General features: G+C 39.2%; 1 protein-coding gene across 3 annotated transcripts in view; it reads left to right on the forward strand.

Annotated features, from left to right (window-relative positions):
- The window catches only part of LOC126271919 (glycerophosphocholine phosphodiesterase GPCPD1-like), a 238,424-nt gene that overhangs the window by 183,354 nt on the left and 34,563 nt on the right, over positions 1-20,507 (forward strand). For all 3 annotated transcript variants that reach the window (XM_049974316.1, XM_049974314.1, XM_049974315.1), the window contains 5 exons: positions 5,430-5,567; positions 5,681-5,791; positions 6,341-6,506; positions 14,731-14,872; positions 15,024-15,249. In XM_049974316.1, coding sequence (XP_049830273.1) covers positions 5,430-5,567; positions 5,681-5,791; positions 6,341-6,506; positions 14,731-14,872; positions 15,024-15,249 — 783 coding nt within the window. The remainder of the gene's footprint in view (positions 1-5,429; positions 5,568-5,680; positions 5,792-6,340; positions 6,507-14,730; positions 14,873-15,023; positions 15,250-20,507) is intronic.

A 20,507-nucleotide genomic window follows, 5' to 3' on the forward strand; every position in this document is an offset into this window, starting at 1 on the left:
CTGAAGGGCATGATGATTGACATCCTTTGAATGCGCTCCTCACCCATCAGTATCTGCAGGTATGCTTTTTCGTAAGTGAGACACAGAAAATGAAGTCTTGAATGTTTGGATAGTGGGTAGCTATCAAAGATTGTGTGGGGATTCAAGGCTATGCAGTCTCCACATAGCCTAATTGTACCATCTTTCTTATGCACCTATTTGATAGGGGACACCCATGAACTATCAGGTCACATAATTCTAGCTTTTAGTAGTTAGCGACCATTTTGGTTGTACAGAGCTTGTCTGTAAGTAATCTAGTAACTGACGCAGTCTGTGGTGAGTGGGAGTACGCTGGGTGATGGTAATATTGTGGACCACCCTGTTGTCTACAGTGCTGCGTAAAATGTTGTGGCAGCTGTGTATTGGGCACAGTAACACACTGAATCAATGCAGATGGAACATAAACAGCAATGAACATTACTAACCTGGGTTATATGTAAAAGGACTGTTGTCATGTTTGCTGCACTGGTAGGTGTCCCTGTTGAACAGTGTTCAAGTTGAGATGCTATATTGGAGTCTGTAGGAGCAGACAGGTGGAGTGTTATTTCAGGATGAAGGCCAGTTGGTGTTGTGTTACCAAGTGGTGATGTGTGGTAATGTTCATCCTACACCACCGAAAGACTCATTGTATGTTTCCAATTTCGTCCTGTAGGCATAACGATGTTAACCTTGTCTCGAAGTAACATTATTGGAGTTCGCCAGTCATGTGACACTTTACATGCAGGTATCATTGATGTTGGTCACTCATGGCGTTATACTGCATGCCTTTCAAGAGAGAGGTAGTAGAAGGCTGACATGGTGGCGGTGGCCTGTATCTGACAACACCTGGAATGCAGCAACCATTATCTTGATGTCGTAGTGCGCCACAAGCTAAATCTGGCGATAGAGGGAGTTGTTGGAGGAAGTTGGCCCTGAGGACCAGTTCATTGATGCCTGCATTGAGAAAGTTCCATGAAAACAACACCCCGAAACTGAGATCTTCGGTACAAGATGCAGATCTGTAGACGGTAATAGAGGAGTCATTTGTGGCACAGAGCTGGATGACAGGTATGTTGCTTGTCAGTGGAGATAGTGCAGGGAGAGGAGTTACTTACATCTGAACCCATGTCAGTGAGAAAATATTGTCTGTGTAAGTTGTCAAAGATGTAGGGTCAGCCACTCTGTTGAAGAGGTGGTGTGCAAGATGTTTCGTTGATACAATGCAAGGTGGGGCGACATGAATTCTCGCTGTGATCTGGTGTGCCTATTGCGGATCGCACTTAGCTTTTGGGTAATCACACAGTGGCCTGACAGTCGTCAAGCTGCAAATGAAACCAGCAAAGGCATCCCTGTACAATAATATCAATTCATAAGATGTAGTTGACGGTTGGTTTGTTGTTTGGCTGAAGGTCACCTTCCCCTGGAGCATAATTGATGCCGTGCTCAGTGTTGGTTGGGTGTGGTCCATTTGGTTTTGCGTGCACCCAGGCGATTGGCGTGACATAGCTGCTGTGAGTCCTGGTCAGAGACATTATTATCTGTGGCATTAATGCATTGACAATATTACAAAACAGTGAAAATCCTGTTTGCCAGTATTAATTTGTTTTTCAGTGATTTCACGTTCATGTGAAACAGTGACCAATTGCACGTGAGCTGGAAGCTGGACAATCCACAGAGTCCAAAGTGTGTGATCAGCCGTGAGTTCAATGTCCACCAGTGTATGTAATTGACCCCAAAGTTGAGAAGGCATCTTGTTCTTCAGGCATCCATTATAGATGACTAGTTGTGATTGTTCCTCCGGAGTCCGTAAAAGGCATTGAAATAGTGCGTACTTCGCGGTGTTGTATTTATTACTGTCTGGGGGGTGCCAGTATAATATCACAGATTGTGTCAGCTTGTTCTCTGAAGTGGTTGAGCAGATTGACAAATTTTGCAGTGATAACACACCTGCACTTTCATCCCCAGTACTGCACAACATTGCACAAAAAATGAAATCTCTGTGCTGCCTCATCCTCCATACTCTCCAAAGCTGGACTCTGCGGTCTCCCCCCCCCCCTCCCCCCCAATTCCAAACTTGGAAACCCCATTGAAAGAGCAAAGATTTGCAATGATAGACGAAATAAAAGAAAATTCACTGTTGGCTCTCTGTGCGATCCAGGGAGAGGCATGTCAAGACTGCTTCTGGAAGTTGAAGCAGTGTTGGGAGTGGTGTATCAATTGTGGAGGAGAGTATTTTGAAGGAGACCACGCACAGTATGTGAAAGGTAAGCAGAGAAAAATTTTGTGGATAAAGTTCCGGAATCTTTTTTTACATACCTCGTATTTTGCTGCGAAGCATTAAATGCCTCAGTCTGAAAGTCACTGTCTTTTCGTTGAAATTTGGTGCTCGACAATGGTAAGATGGCTCCATTGTCAACACACAGCATTCAAATTAGGAACATAGAAGCTTTAAAGTCGAACAGATGTGCAGAACTATAGACCTCTATCTCTAACGTTGTAGAATTTTGGAACATGTATTATGTTCGAGTATAATGACTTTTCTGGAGACTAGAAATCTATTCTGTAGGAATCAGCATGGGTTTCGAAAAAGACAATCGTGTGAAACCCAGCTCGCGATGTTTGTCCGTGAGACTCAGAGGGGCCACAGACACGGGTTCCCAGGTAGATGCCGTGTTTCTTGACTTCCACAAGTCATTCGATACAGTTCCCCACAGTCGTTTAATGAACAAAGTAATAGCATATGGACTATCAGACCAATTGTGTGATTGGATTGAAGAGTTCCTAGACAACAGAATGCAGCATGTCATTCTCAATGGAGAGAAGTCTTCCGAAGTAAGAGTGATTTCAGGTGTGCCGCAGGGGAGTGTCGTAGGACCGTTGCTATTCACAATATACATAAATGACCTTGTGGATGACATCGGAAGTTCACTGAGGCTTTTTGCGGATGATGCTGTGGTATATCAAAAGGTTGTAACAATGGAAAATTGTACTGAAATGCAGGAGGATCTGCAGCGAATTGATGCATGATGCAGGGAATGGCAATTGAATCTCTATGTAGACAAGTGTAATGTGCTGTGAATACATAGAAAGAAAGATCCCTTATCATTTAGCTACAATATAGCAGGTCAGCAACTGGAAGCAGTTAATTCCATAAATTATCTGGGAGTACGAATTAGGAGTGATTAAAAATGGAATGATCGTATAAAGTTGATCGTCGGTAAAGCAGATGCCAGACTGAGATTCATTGGAAGAATCCTAAGGAAATGCAGTCTGAAAACAAAGGAAGTAGGTTACAGTAAGTTTGTTCACCCACTGCTTGAATACTGCTCAGCGGTGTGGGAGCCGTACCAGATAGGATTGATAGAAGAGATAGAGAAGATCCGACGGAGAGCAGCGTGCTTCGTTACAGGATCACTTAGTAATCGCGAAAGCATTACGGAGATGATAGATAAACTCCAATGGAAGGCTCTGCAGCAGAGACGCTCAGTAGCTCGGTACAGGCTTTTGTTGAAGTTTCGAGAACATACCTTCACCAAGGCGTCAAGCAGTATATTGCTACCTCCTACGTATATCTCGCGAAGAGACCATGAGGATAAAATCAGAGAGATTAAAGCCCACACAGAAGCATACCGACAGTCCTTCTTTCCACGAATAATACGAGACTGGAATAGAACGGAGAACCGATAGATGTACTCAATGTACCCTCCTCCACACGCTGTCAGGTAGCTTGCGAAGTATGGATGTAGATGTAGATGTAGAAGTGAACCATACACAATCATAGCAGGTCACGATTGTGGATTTCGCCTGGGAATAGGATAATGGTAATATGTAGTAACAACACAATTAACGTGTAATGTGCATTTTGTTCCATATTTGTCATAGGATGAATACATGTCGAATTTCATGGCATGCATAAAGGACACTGAATCATAGTTCCTCAGACATTCCAGACCAGGCCACTGTCAATAGCCAGTGTGTTTCCTCTCTGTGGCAGCCGCTGTCACTGACAGAGTCCCCACAAGTTTATGGCGAGCGAGAATGAGGCAGATAGTTACAGTTCATAGTGCAACAATTACATTGTTGAAATGGGATGCATTAAAATATTGATAATTAACTTACAAAAAAGATGGTACACTAAAAGTGTATTCTGCCTCTAGGACAATACTCACTCAGTTCCTATTTGGTGTCAGGGTCACCTCTCCATACATGCCACACTTACCTTTGATGACGTGTTATGTAATATTATGTTCCTGTGGCCATTTTCTTGTGAACTACAGTATACAAACTTCAAAGATTGCAGCTGCAATCATCAGACTGCACTTACTTTTCTGAACTTGGGTTGCTGTGGTCTTTTTACTATATATTATTTCAAAATGGTTGAGGAAGTAATGCCAATAGTCACTGTCTTGATATTACTTTTCTTGATTTTTTTATTGGCTTGTCTTATGTTAAATTACTGTGTTTTACTTTACAGTCATAATATTTATATTATTCTAAGTGCTAGTTTGGCCTCAAAGTTGCATGAATTTTGTTACTTTGACATTTGAAATGATTCAGTAGAGATAAACCTTTTTACATTGGTGTGTCTCTCATGTATTGCTTATTACATCCATTCTTGAGATTTCCTAATGAAGATCTCATTGGTCCTTACCTGCTTGCTCTGCCGTACAAGATCTTTGTTGTGATTTCTTTTGCGAATGTGCCATAAATACTGTATTGTTTGTCTCTCTTGCTTAACCACACAATTTTAAACTGTCATTTGTGTTTTGAATGTCGTCATGTCCTGATTTTTTTAAATAAAAAAAAATAAAAACCACACGAGTGCTACAGGAAGCTGTAAGATTAGGAAGGCAGACACACTTATTTCATATATTGTATTCATTAATTATTTTAATTCTGTTGTAAAGCTGTGGTGTTCTCCTGCTTTGAGATACTTATTTAAGTTGTATACATAGCTCTGACTAATGTTATTTGTGTAGTTTCTGTGAAACCATTAATATGATTGTTAAATTTTATCTTCATATGTCGGTTTCTTCGTCTGAGTAATTATTACAGATAAAATTAATTTTATGGTCTTTATCAAGAATAGCAATTGCCAGAAAATATACCCACTTCTCATTGTCTTTGCAGACATCTCACTGTTTATCACCTGCATCAGCTGGGTATTTCTTCTTGATTTTCCTGTGGTGAGAGTGTTCCTGACTTTCTGGGTGATAGATGGACTAGTTACTCAAAGTGTTTGTTTAAATTAACATTGCATTCATGGATGTCAGATTACTGTTATGTAAGTGTTTTTCTCCATGTGGCAGTGGTGTACTCCTAAATGCATGTAATATGTTGATGATATTACCGCACATGGGCATGTGTGTTGTGTTTTTTCCATACTTTCATGAAAATGTATTTTGTTTCAGGCTTACATCAAAATCACACCTGTAATTATTTCAATGCCACCAGTCGCAAATTCCGCATCATTCAGTGACAGTCTTGATGAGAGTATGGATACACATGAGAATGGCCAGGATAACATGTGGCCAATTACAGAAGTTGCTGTTAGTAGCAGTCACTTATAACTTACATAATGGAAATGATTGTTCTTTCTCAAGTCCAATTTTGCAATGGTGCGACTGATAATTTAACCTGATGTATTTTTGTTGTTTTTCAGGTTATGAATGAAACTGAATATGAGTTCAAGCTCCAGGAGCAGTTTGGACGAGCGTACAATCCTGAAGAATTTGTAGTTTTTAGCATAAACGTTCACAATCCAAAAGATGTGGTAAATATCAGTTACCTAATGTTATTTGTGTATGACATTTGTTTGTCCTAATACTACACCTTGAATCTCTCGCTCTTGCTATAATCTCACCTTGAACCCCCTTCCGGCGTGGCCACATGGTGTGTAGCGTCTCTGTTGGTTCAATCCTGTGGTCTGCCTTTTTCTGTGAATGTCATGAATTTTTTCTGTATATCATTTTTACTGTAAGTTATTGTGGCTTTTAATCCACTTTAAAGTTTGAAGGACTTTAGGTTGTTGTAAAAGATGTAGGTAGCATATTTGCACATATTACAACTTACGTGTAGTGTTGATGCGTGGTGAAATTATTCACTCATAAAGTAATCAAATTCTGATCTGAAATATACCTACGTAATTTATAGTTGATCTGACAAGGAAAAACTTCAGTTAGTTTGCAATATACATTTGCTGTGGTCATGCATTTTCTTGAGGTGTTAGCTATTTCACAGTATTTCAAGTTTTGTTCCATTATGAATCTGTTCATTTTTCTGTTGCCGTGTCCTTATGAATGAGCATGTAAATTATTTTCAGGCATACTTGGTAGATGTTTTTGCTCATATGTCATCGCCCGTTGATGGTGAACCACCAATGCATATAGGATTTGGTTACATTCTGCCAAATGTTTTGTTGAGAAGCGAAGGGCGTGCTGTTGTTCCACTAACTGATGCTAATCGGCGCCCAGTTGGTGAATTAAAAGGTTTGTGTTATCATGAATGCAAAAATGTTGTTGCTGACAACATGAAAGTAGAACATATTGACTAATAGTTGAAGTGGTGGATAACAGATAGTACATTCACCAATGGTAAGCTACTGCAGTAGTAAGGCTATCTTGTACACTTATTGTAATTTTTTAAACCCTTACTAATGTATAAGCAACTGTTTCTTCCCACAAATGAAAGTGTCATTCTCAGCATCAGATCTGTACTTAGATTAGTGGCACTTATTTTCTGTGTGCAACTTTTGTTAAATGGCAGACTCAAGAGTCTTCAGATTTCATAAGCAAATTAGAATTATTCAGCCCTGTAACTTAGCCTGATACCATACCTGTGAGAAATTAGAAAATCAGTTTCACATTGTATATCTTTGACGATTTAGCCAGCTTGGCAAGATGAAAGGCTCGGAATATGTTGAGCTTACTGTGTCCCTTTATAGTTTGGTAACCTAGACCTGTCTGTCTTTCTAATCAATTTTGTTACTCCCTCATCCCTATCACATCCCCCCCCCCCCCCCCTCCAATTAACCATGGACCTTGCTGTTGGTGGGGAGGCTTGCGTGCCTCAGCTATACAGATGGCCGTACTGTAGGTGCAACCATAATAATGAATAAAAAAAAAAAAAAAAAAAAAAAGAGTGCGGGTAAGCTGTGGCCAAGATAGAAACGAAGTCCACGCCTACTACAGTAGTACAAGTTTATATGCCAACTAGCTCTGCAGATGATGAAGAAATTGATGAAATGTTTGATGAGATAAAAGAAATTATTCAGGTAGTGAAGGGAGACGAAAATTTAAGTGATGGGTGACTGGAATTTGAGAGTAGGAAAAGGGAGAGAAGGAAACATAGTAGGTATATAATGTTAAGACAGAGATTTAGGAAGCAGTTTTTAAATTGTAAGACATTTCCAGGGGCAGATGTGGACTCTGACCACAATCTATTGGTTATGAACTGTAGATTGAAACTGAAGAAACTGCAAAAAAAGTGGGAATTTAAGGAGGTGGGACCTGGATAAACTGAAAGAACCAGAGGTTGTACAGAGTTTCAGGGAGAGCATAAGGAAACAATTGACAGGAATGGGGGGAAAGAAGTACAGTAGAAGAAGAATGGGTAGCTCTGAGGGATGAAGTAGTGAAGGCAGTAGAGGATCAAGTAGGTAAAAGATGAGGGCTGGTAGAAATTATTGGGTAACAGAATAAATATTGAATTTAATTGATGAAAGGAGAAAATATAAAAATGCAGTAAATGAAGCAGGCAAAAAGGAATACAAATGTCTCAAAAATGAGATAGACAGGAAGTGCAAAAATTATATGCCTGTGAATTGTATACAAAAAAGTGCAGCTTAAGAGTTGCAGTTTAAACAGATTTTGGACGAAAGAAGTTAAATTTTATTGGCAGATCTAGATTTCAGCTAGAAACTAGCCATTCTCAATGCACTATCATTTTTGATCAAGGCATGTAATGCCTGTTGGTCAGGCTTCATCCACAGTTCATTGAATACCTGTTGGTATTGGTAGTATTCAATGAACTGTGGATGAAGCCTGGCCAACATGCATTACATGCCTTGATCAAAAATGATAGTGCATTGAGAATGGCTAGTTTCTAGCTGAAATCTATATCTGCCAATAAAATTTAGGACAACTGATAGCTGAAATCTATTATTTACAAGTGAATATAACAGTCGCTGCGTGCAACAGCCTTCTGAATGGAAGGTAACCTGAAACTTCAAGTATGTTAATTTACAAGTGTTTATATTTGCACTAAGACATCTTATTGTCTCTTTTTATTTTTGGCATAGAACATATGTGGAAAATTCAAAATTACGCAATGCTTCAAATAAGTGTAGGATGATAGTAGGCAAGAAGATAAGTGTTGCATTAAAAGTAACTTTTTATATTTTTCATTTAGCAGAATTGTTTGGATCCATATTATGATCTAAAGTGCAGAGGTCAATATTACTTATTTGATAGCAAATTGCTTTGTTGCCATTTTAAAGACATTTACCTAAGTTGATAATCAAATGATATGGGCAGCTTTATAGTTCTAATTGTTAAGAGTCTGTTGTCCGCCTGACGTAGCCTTAGAATATATTTATATCCATAGTTGATAGTTTTAAAAGCATTAGTGAAACCTTTTTGAGTATTTTATCAATGGTAAACTCATGCCACTACTGTACTGTACTGTACTGTACTGTACTGTACTGTACTAATACAACACCATAAATCATAGCACTGCTTCACATCGCTTTCGTTTGTTCAAGTAGCTTAAGAAAACAATGTTTATGGGCAAAGACAATCTCTCTATTACAGTTTCTCCTAAAAACTTTCACAAATTGTGTGGTATGCAATAACTGTCCACTGCTTTCCTTTCCTGAGATCTGCTATGGATTTCTCAGCTTCTGCTTTTATGATGTTTGTGGCACAACTGGCCCTGTCACATTCTTCTTTTTCTGCTTCATTACACTTGTCTATACAAGTTCGATTCATATAGGTCTTGTACATAATAATGATGCAGAACCTTTTTTTAGTTGTTGGATCTGAAGTTACTCCTCAAATGATTATCATTCATACATGTCTGTTATTTGACATTGGTTCCATCTTATCCTTGTGATCCCTTCCTTCTTAACTATCTCACACTCTACTTTTCCAGCAGACTCTTTTAAAGTTCTTAAGGCTGCTTCCTTGATTTTTATTGATATTCATACTATGACATTATTGTGTTTTGAAAGTACCTTCACTTTTTTTGTAGTTGAAAGGTGTACCTCCTGCCTTGTAGTTGTGAACTATGCTGACGGAAAAAAAATCGCAACACCAAGGAGGAGTTGTGCAACATAAATGGAAGTTGGTAGCCAGAATGAGATTTTCACTCTGCAGCGGAGTGTGCGCTGATATGAAACTTCCTGGCAGATTAAAACTGTGTGCCCGACCGAGACTCGAACTCGGGACCTTTGCCTTTCGCGGGCAAGTGCTCTACCATCTGAGCTACCGAAGCACGACTCACGCCCGGTACTCACAGCTTTACTTCTGCCAGTATCCGTCTCCTACCTTCCAAACTTTACAGAAGCTCTCCTGCGAACCTTGCAGAACTAGCACTTCTGAAAGAAAGGATATTGCGGAGACATGGCTTAGCCACAGCCTGGGGGATGTTTCCAGAATGAGATTTTCACTCTGCAGCGTTGTGTGCCAGTAGGATTGTTGTGCTCACCAGTTTTAACAGTTATCACTTTATTCCCCTAATTAGTTTAATCTCATCCACATATTCATCATCATCATCATCATCATCATCATCATCATCATCATCATCATAATCGTCGTCGTCGTCACCTTCAGTTGCAATTGCTTCCTGGTGGGACAAAAAACTGTGGCTAACAAGGAAGATTTTCAGTTTTTGTAAGATATAGTAGTCTGGGGGAGACAAATCTGGGGAATAGGGCCTATGTTCTAACACTTTATAGCTCAGGCTGCGCATTGTTCTCATTGCCAAGACTTTTTGTGGGCTGGTGTGTTGTCTTGGCAAAAGCTGATTTTCTTTCTTCTGTGAACCAGAACTGCCTTCTAAAGTCAGAATAATATTCCCAGCCATTGTTGTACCTTTTTGAACATAGTCAATTAACAGACTTAACGTTCTTATTTCAAACATCAGTCGCTTGATCATCCTTGCTAATGACATCACTGCTTAGATTTTTGTATTGATAATGGTGAACAGCTGTTTATCTGCTTGTGATCATATTTTAGACATATACTGGGAGGAAACATATTAAAAGTTCTGAACTGTGCATAGTACGTCTTTTCAAAGTTTAGTAACAAAGAAGAGTGTGGGAACCATTTAGCAGTGTCCATGAAAATTTCATTATTTGATCTTTCTAAATTACACTTGATTTGTTATTTATTGCAATGTTTGTAACATCTGCAAACAAAAGAAATGTGGCATTTGGTAATGTTAGTAATGAAAGGTAATTAATACATAACAAGAAAAAGTAAAGGTCCTACGATGAAACATTGTGATACACCACATTTCATTAGTTCACAGGTTGCATGATGATTAATAGCTTAATACAGGTCTCTTTCCTATTGACAGCTCTTGGTTCCTGCCAAAGAGATGAGGTTTGAACCATTACGCAACATGTCCTGTTACAGTATAATATTCTAATTTACTTAAAAGGATATTATGATTTAACCAGTTAATGCCTTTGATATATCACAGACTATACCAGTAGCTTCCAGTTTCTTGTCTTAATAAATCAAGCATAGTCTGCTTCTGTGTGTAAATATCCTTCTCAATATAGGAGGATTTTGGGAATCCAAATTGTGATCGTGACAATATATTATTTGTAGCCAGATGGTTAAGAAGCTGCTTGTATATAACATTTTATGAAATTTTCATGAAATGCTGGCAACAGCGAAATTGGACAGAAGTTCGATGGTATCTTTTTTAAACTCTGTGTAAGAAAAGAACTTTAACTGCATGTCTTGGTCTGAGAGTCTATTGACTATTGGTTTGTAATATAATTCTGTTCATCAGTTACATCTGTATTGCACGAAGCTTTTGTGTCGAATTCTTCATGCAAAATGTAACTGATGTGCTCTTTTGAAATCCCTACATTATTGGCATTTCACATACATTCGTACACAAAGCTTCCAAGATCATAATCATGCATTTTTTCTACAATTTCTGTTTGACATCCTTCACACCGATCATTTTGGATACTTCCATGGTCTCGTCTAATTTTGGCAGCCTGTTTATCCATGATTGAAACTGGAGGAGGAAACTCGTCATACACATTTACAAATCTTAAATCAGTTTTGATTGGCACCAAACATTCTCTAACAAAAAACGTTGTCATTGCACATCTCTCTAAAAGTGCACATTTTCCACTGTGATGTTAATTAACATGTTTCCGTTCACTTTTGTTTGATTACCTCTTTGTTTTCCATTGTGCTGCCACATATTGGCTATTCCGTTACCTGCAAATATTGATTTTCATACACTTCATCCCATCATTTGAATTTTCATCACTTGTCTCGATATTCTTTTCATCTACCCTCTTATGTGGAGATTAAGATAGTCATATAATGACAGTGATGCTTATTAAGAACTTGTAGCAAAGATCAGTGTGGTATCTTGTATATGAGATCATTAACATTGTAAATAAAATAGAAAGAAACTTCCACATGGGAAAAATATATTAAAAACAAAGATTCCAAGACTTACCAAGCGGGAAAGCGCCGGCAGACAGGCACATGAACAAAACACACACACAGAATTACGAGCTTTCGCAACTGGCAGTTGCTTCGTCAGGAAAGAGGGAAGGAGAGGGAAAAATGAAAGGATGTGGGTTTTAAGGGAGAGGGTAAGGAGTCATTCCAATCCCGGGAGTGGAAAGACATGTGTGTGTGCGAGTGTACACCTGTCCTTTTTTTCCCCTAAGGGAAGTCTTTCCGCTCCCGGGATTGGAATGACTCCTTACCCTCTCCCTTAAAACCCACATCCTTTCATTTTTCCCTCTCCTTCCCTCTTTCCTGACGAAGCAACTGCCGGTTGCGAAAGCTCGTAATTCTGTGTGTGTGTTTGTGTGTTTTGTTCACGTGCCTGTCTGCCGGCGCTTTCCCGCTTGGTAAGTCTTGGAATCTTTGTTTTTAATAGATCATTAACATTTACATCCAAGTTGTTTTTGTTGCACAAACACTTTATAAAACATATCTTGAGTTAACTCTAGAACAGCCTCTTTAAACATCAGATTTGCAACTATAATATGCTTTATGTCCCTTGTAGTAACCAATATCTCTCAAAAAGTAGTCCTAAGTTTAATTATAATAGCTGAAACAGGTTCATACCCATAAGGCAACATTGTTTATGACTTCCATAAATCTGCAGAGAAGCAAATATAGATGGGTTGTTAAACAATCCATTCCACAAAATAAGTTGTGGGTTACAGAGACTGACAGCTGAATGACAGTATAGCTGCAGTCCCAGATAGCTTGAGATCAGTATGTGAACTAGTTATGTTGAACCCTAATTGTGAGATTTAGAAGAGCTTGTGCCTGGCTGAAGACCACTGGGACTGTAACACTGCAGAGGCTTAGACTATACATGACTCACCATAATGTTCAGACCTTGTCAGGCTGTTGTATCTGGGATAGGATTGTTGGAGGCTGTACTGCTGTGGGTGGGTGAAGGAAGAACATTGGGAGCAGACTGAGGGACTGTGAGGCATGCCTCACTATTTCTGTGCCCATCCTTAGGTATTCAAGGTGATGCTACAAAAATAAACATGTCTACATTAGGAACCTATTTTTCTTTTTCTTTTTAGTGCATGTATGTGGAGGAGGGGAACAATAAATTATAGAAGTTTAGGAAGTGGAAAGAGGTGTTGAATAAAGTAAAGACCAATTATTCATGGGCATTTTTGGATATGATAGCAGAATGACAAACAGTGATAAAATCGTAGAATTTGCTAGTAACAACAACTTTTTTCATGTAAAATGTAAAGATAGATATAGAAGGTTGTAGAATACTCAGCAGGCACTCAGCATGCTCAAATGTTATGAGCATTTCCTTGTCGTGAAAATTTCTTTAAGGCTAGGGATGTATAATGGATTAGATAAGAACTTCAGCATGTTGTAAAATGGTTCTGCATACTGAGAAAGGAGTAAATATCATTTAGCAATGGTGTTACCAAAGAGGAAAATATATGGCAGGTATGAAGATGACAAAAGAAGTAAACAAAATTCAGGAATGTCTTCAAGAGGCTGGGAGAAAAACAGTGAAAATTTGGCAAAAGAACAAATTAAAACAATACATGTGTGAAGGAAATAAACACAGATTGCATGGATATAATATGTCATATGTTAAGATGACAGACCACACATTAATTAACACCAGAGGGAACACTGTATGTGAATATTTAAGTTCTTTTAAGGAATTGTATATTTCAGGACATGGCTAGAACACGCAGTTAATAATGAAAGTAATGTCATTCTGGAAGTAGTTCCAGATGAGGTGATAAAACCATTTGAGGCATGAAGAGAAGGCATTCATCTGGAAATGGTGCAACAGCAGAAATGATGAAAACTAGAGGAAAAGTAATACAAAAGGCACTTGCAAAAATTTTTTAGAGAATGACGGTGTTGGAAGAGAATTCCCCAAAACTGGAACAATATTGTAATTGTTCTGCTTCTCAAGGAAGAAGAGAGACAAGATGTACTTGTCTCCTCATATAATATAAAAGATATTCACTAGCCTTACTACCAATGCCATAGAAAAAAACACTGAATTTTAATCAGGCAGAGGACCATGCTGGCCTAGAAGTTGACATAGAACAGTTAATTATTTGCAAGTTGTGAGCAAAATCATATAATGAAATGATTAGCATGAATTACCACTTTGTCTGGGATTCATTGATTTTTAGAGCGCTTATGATTCAGTTGCAACAAAATCTACACAGAGGAGCTCTTTAGAAAGAAGGTATTGATTCATCTTGTTATTACCTTCAAGAATGTATATGTCAATGCTACTGCTTCTAGTAGACTTCAACAAGGTAGAAGGAAATTCCGCATTGATAGGAAAGTTGGACAAGAACAGTGTTAGAGGACCTTTTCAGAGCCCTTAACTCGGAAAATAAAACTGGAACATGATAGCTTTTGAAATGGAGATTCCCCTCTCTGAAACACAAATATTACAATCATTGTGTATTACTTGGTATGATTTAATGATACACAGGGACTGTACATGCAAAATGTGTTTATAAACAGAAGACTATTCAGTGTTGCATATTCATGATTACCAGGAGAGACAACTTTTTAAGCCATCCATCAGTTCACTAGATGTAATTCTGTAGTCAGCATTTGTGTTACAGTAAATACCCATCCATTTGAGATTTTTGTCTGTGGTTTCTTAAACTGCTTTGATGGATTCTTGAAGGTGACGGTGGCATATTTGCTTCCTCATACATCTCCGTTTGTGCTTGTGGCTGAAAGGTTGAAATTTCCTTGCCATTGAGACATTATACTGTAAATTTTGCCAGGCTGTTGTATTTACGGAGATCTTAGTTCCAGTGGAGATAGTATAAAGTATTCAGGGGACATTGCTGTTTGCTTTCAGTATGGAATAATGTACTATTTACCAAAAATGTGTTGTTATTATTATATTATAGTCAAGAACATTATTTAGGCTCCTTATGAAGAGTAACATATTATGTTCCTTTTTTTCCAGTTGACTTCCTCGTTGTAGAACCAATCAAGCAGTATGACTGTAACATGAGTGTTTCATACTCTCGTTTCTGGAAGAAGTCCTGGTTAGGCTTGGATGTTGGTCATCGAGGACTTGGAACATCATTTAAATTAGAAATGCAGACGTAAGTCATTGGTAATAGCCCTTCACAGAGTGTGTGTGTGTGTGTGTGTGTGTGTGTGTGTGTGTGTGTGTGAGAGAGAGAGAGAGAGAGAGAGAGAGAGAGAGAGAGAGAGAGAGAGGACACAATCATCTGTATTGCCTTTTTGCTACAGCTGTGCTGATATCCGTGAGAATACAATAGCATCACTGAAGACTGCTGCATCACATGGAGCTGATTTTGTTGAATTTGATGTGCAGTTAACAAAAGATGGTGTTCCAGTAATCTACCATGACTTCCATGTCTGTATTGCAATGAAAAAGAAGAAGCATTTGGAACAGCATGATATGCTTCAGTTACCAGTCAAAGATCTTACATTGGAGCAGCTCCGTATGCTAAAGGTAGACAAAATTTAATCGACATTCGGGGATCATGTAGTTCAGGCAGTTTGATGTTATCAGTGTTATCAGAGTTGGTGTTCTGAGTTTTTATTATTTAACCATACATTTATATTTGGTTAAGTTAGTGTAATGTAATGAAAGAGCTGTTTAGTAGATTCTTTGCATGTACTGTGAGATTTAGTAATCAGTTCCAGAAATATTTTTATTTCATTTTTGTTAATACAACTCTAGTATGTTTAAAACAGCCTCCTTCCTCTGTCTGCATTGACTTTATTCCATGCTTACTAACAGCACCTCATTTTATACAGGCAATTATTTTCATCAAGCTACCAATACACTTAGGATTAATAATGATGGAGTTGTTTGTGAAAATACAGCTACTGTCAAATATAGATCGAAATGTGAGTTGCTGGTTATATCTGCATTGTGAACCTGTCCTGTTTAAGCATAGAAGGATTTTCTGAAAATATATTCACCCTGACAGTGAAGACACAAAAGTATTATTTTGAGTACTTGTAGTTCTGGCATAATTTCCTTTTATAGTGTTGAATTTGTCACAGAAAGTCTTTGCACTATTAATACCATTTTAGAAATGACTTAGTACCATTCTAAAACTGTGTTTTCCTCCTAGTATGAAGCACTGAACAGTATAGTGCAATGGTTAAGATGTTTTCCTTAAATGATGAAGAAAATGGGTTAAAAGTCAATTATTTGCCCACATTTAGACTTCATGTAGTCACCTCATTAATGGTAAATATTGCAGTAGATACACTAAAAAGGCTATGGCCATTTTATTGCCCTATCTTTGTTCATTCACAGCTTGTCTTGCCCCTGACCACAACAGAACTGTATACCATAATCTTCGTTCCTCCTGTCTTAGTTTCAAGAAATATGTTCACTGATGAGTTTGAGAAAGTAAACAATTTATCTTTCGGTATGTCAGTACTGCATAGATTCGTGTTTACACATTGCCCATTAGGTTACTGTACAAACAAAAATTACCACTGGCTGTATTAGAAGACAATGAGGGCCATAGATCTTTAGAGTCTACTGTAAGGTGTGAAAGTAATAGGATCTGCTTTGAAGGACGTATGCTGTGTGGTATCAGTTGAACTGATGTGTGAACCACTCAGAGACATTAGCAATGTAACATGTAGCGTTACCTATGTTTTCAAATGTAATTGGTCTCCATTGGTTCTCATTGCTGACTCAGTGCACCACATACCAGTCTTTTGAGTTCTGCAGCAGTAGATACAATATGGTTTGTGCGCTTCTGACTGGCCAATGCTGAGTGTGAAGTAATGTTGTGAATTAATGTAGCACTTTACGCAAAACTGTGCCTCATTTGCAATGATAGAGAATATTGTGTTTTATTTCCTGCATTAACAACGTGCAATACTTTACATGTGTAGCATGATTTGTGGGCTTTGTTCTAACTCTGAACACAATAAGAAATGTGGTTATAAGAAACCAAAAACCTTTATTTGAGTCACGACGTGACAGCATTTACAGCGTAACAAAGACGGAACATAATTGTTTGGTAACTTGCACAAGACAGACCAGCCAGAGGCAGTGTAAGCAGTATAAAAGGTATATGCATGCCAGCAGCTGCTGTCTTTCTTCCAAAAGCAACTGGGGCGCCATCCAGTCAGTGGTCCCTGGAGCTGCCGAACAGTGCCCTACTGGAATGAGGTGCGCTATGCAGCCGTAGCAGCTGATGTGTAATAATGTGTGGATTACTGCGCTCCTCTCTCCTGCTTTGGGAGAAGAGCTCCAAGGTGCTGTCTCCTTTGCAACATTCTGATGGTTGACATGCCCATGGTGTTGGATGCATTCATTCTGAGTGCAAACAGTTCACGATACGTGAAGACATGCCCATAGGGGCAGAACTGGCATGAGCATAGACATGCACTTCTTCCTCCCCATCCTGGAGACCAGGCAGAGGACTCTTGCTCCTCATAGGCAGAAGGCATATTAATGTCAGATGTGGAACTGGGTGCCGGGAACTAGGGAGCCTTTGCATCTGGAGACAACACAGGAAGGGTTGGCAGCAGCAGGGAAGGCATCACTAATGTGGCGGAGGCTATTGTGGAGCAAAACTCCTTAATGGGTTGAGCCACAAATTGGGGACCATTTTTCGAAACCACTGTACAGGGTAGGTCTTCAGTAGAAAAAAATCACTGTCAATGCCTTGATCGTCGCTTCACCTGTGGTAGGTGGACTATAAACAATGTAAGGAAACCTGGAAAATATGTCTACAATCAACAGCCAAAAAGTGTCCAAAAAAAAAAGTCCAGCAGAATGTGCATGGATTCATTCCCAAGGTAGTGTGGGCACTGGCCAAGGGGGGCAAAAAGTGCACTGGTAGCAGGCTGTGACCAGGCACTCCATCTCGCAGTGAATACCAGGCAAGAACACATGCCTACGTGCCGATTGCTTGTTGCGGTAGGCTCCCTAATGACTTTGACTTAACGGGGTGAGAACCTCTCTGTGCAGATGTGTGGAAATTGTAACCCGGGAAGGACCCTTTTGTCATAAAGAGAATGACACCATCCAACAGAGAAAGATGATGACCGAAAGCGTAGTAGTTCTGCAACAGGTCAGATGTCTAGCCTGGTGGGCGGTCAGGCCCTATCCTATCGTGTGGACTTGTTTAAGCACCGGGCCTGCAGCTATGTTGATACAATTGTGGTGCTGGCAGTGGGAAAACCACCTACAGCCTGTCGTGCTTCTGTGTCAAGTTGAAAACAACATATCTTCTTGATCAAACAGCAGGTCAGGCCCCACGGGCAGCCGTGACATTGTGTGGACATTTGCATGATGCGATGTAGGATGGAGATGAATCTCGTAATTATACCTTGACAAAATTAAGGCCCAATGCTGAAGGCAATGAACAGCTTTGTTAGGTAAAGCAGCTGAAAGGCGAAACAAGGAAATTAAGGGTTTATGACCTGTGACTAAGTGGAATTACATACCTTGTAAGAATACGTGAAATTTCTTGATGGCATAAATGATCAGAGGGGCTTCTTTTTCAACCTGCAAATAGTGCTGCTGAGCTGCATTGAGTGTTTTAGATGCAAAAGCAATAGGTTGCTCATAGCTGTCTGCATGATGATGGGCCAGAATAGTCCCCGCCCTGCACCCCTTACTGGGACGTATCTGTTGCAAAACAAAATGTTTACCAGGTTGGAAGGCCCCAAGGCAAGGCATGGAGCGTAACTTGTTTTGAGTTGCACAAATGCATGCTCACAGGCTGATGAGCACTTGAAAGGAACATTTTTACAAAGCAACTGGTGCAGAGGGTGAGCCCAGAGTGGCAGCATCCAGAAGAGACATGTGACAGTAACATCTGCCGTTCCCGCAAATTGGAGAGATGAGGGAAAGCCGCGATAGCAGCAACAAGCTGTTGTAGAAATCGACAACCTTTGAGTCATGACATGACAGCAAAACGAAGGCAGAATGTAATCGTTTAGGAACTTGTACAAGATGGACCAGACAATATAAAGGTATTCACCTGCCAGGGACCACTGGTTTCCTGCAGCAGCAACTGAGGCACCATCCATGGTTGGCAGTCTCCAGTGGAAATATAAGAGCTAATGAACTGTACGATACTCGAATGAGATGTGCACTGCAGCCGTAGTGGTGGAGATGTAGTAACATGTGGGTTAGTGTAGTAATGTGTGGGTTATTACAGGCTTTACATTCTGTAAAGCTGTAATCTTGTATAGCTCAAAGTTATGGTTCTTTGTGATATGCCATTATGTGTGGGATTCTCCCACTTGCTCTTCCTTAAGTGTATTTGACTTACTGGAATCTGCAACATATGCATATGAATACATTTCTCTTGTGTCTCAGTTCTTTTCAAACATCAATATTCATGCTTATTGTGAGGCATTGAACTGTTGCCTCAAATATTGTTATGAATTTACATTCGGATGTCTTGTGGATATATTACTATAATCCGCTCAACATAAGAATAAATCTGATGTAAACAAACACAATCGCAATGATTGGTCAGAAGCCATAGCACATGTACACTGGTGGTGCAATGCTCTTGGAAGTAGGTCCTACTTATGAATTATATATATCATTACTAAGTTACATTAGATGAAGCTTTAAGATAGTCAAATGTATTAACAGCCATCAACTTTTTTCTTAATCTCGCTTTAGCTATGTAGTTTTTATTTCGAAAATTGTGTATAGTCACAGCCTCTAGCATTGAGCTCTGATTACCACACTGTTAATGCATAGTATGAAGATGGCTGAGGCTGTTTTCACAGCATCGAGCATATCATATCAATGCTGCATTTTTACATTTGCTACTGTACCTTTACAATATGAACCCAACAGAAGTGATCTGGAGCCCGGAATTTAGCCTGAGAAGTAACAAGACTGTTAAGCTGCCAGGCGTACTGGAACTAAGACACACAGTTTTTTCACCTCACTGCCAAACTCTGGTGGAATATAGAACAACTTGTCATAAAGGAAGAAGGGAAAATGTGGCTCTTGGTTGGCTCCGTGGATTCTGTAGTTGATAGGCTCTTTATCATTGTAGCAGATGAAACTTCCAGAACTGAAATGTATTTTTCGAATTTGGATAAGGAAGCAGCCAAGAGATTACCAAACGACTGACTAATTAATACCTTCAGTGGCTTCAGTATTCAACAGTACGGTGAAATCCCTGCAGTAGGCTTTTGCATTACAAATAGCTTGCTCAGAAAAATTACCCTACTTTTAAGTTAGAAATTTTCATCACTCTTGTTTGTAATTGGAATTCCATGTCGGGTGAGAACGAGTGCATTATATGCTCTTCGTTTGGTTACCTAAGAAGCACGTGGTAGTGCTGAAGTTTCTCCGAAAATTATTTAATTTTCTTTAAAAATTAAATGACATTTGAAGCTGTGTTGTTTCTTTGCTCATCACTTTTTACAGCTAAACTGCAACTGCTCACATCATTTGCAGTTTAGTTGGACCACTGGTTGGCCAGTGCTGTCGGAGTTCAATGCGCTGATAAAGCTGTTGTCCCACATTACCACCCAAGCTATGTGCGTGCAACACAGCATAAAATGTTTGCTTTTGATTGTACTGGACTGTACTGGTCACAGCTTGGCTTCTGCTCCACGTTAAACAAAATCCAATGATATTCTAGCAAATATGGAAGAATACATGGCGTAATATTTACATCAGGTTTATTCTTATGATGAACAGAGTATATTAAACTTGACAATAGAGTTTTTGCACTCCTTTATCTCCACTGT

The sequence above is a fragment of the Schistocerca gregaria genome, chromosome 5 (assembly GCF_023897955.1).
Source record: "Schistocerca gregaria isolate iqSchGreg1 chromosome 5, iqSchGreg1.2, whole genome shotgun sequence".
In the NCBI taxonomy this organism is placed as follows: Eukaryota; Metazoa; Arthropoda; class Insecta; order Orthoptera; family Acrididae; genus Schistocerca; species Schistocerca gregaria.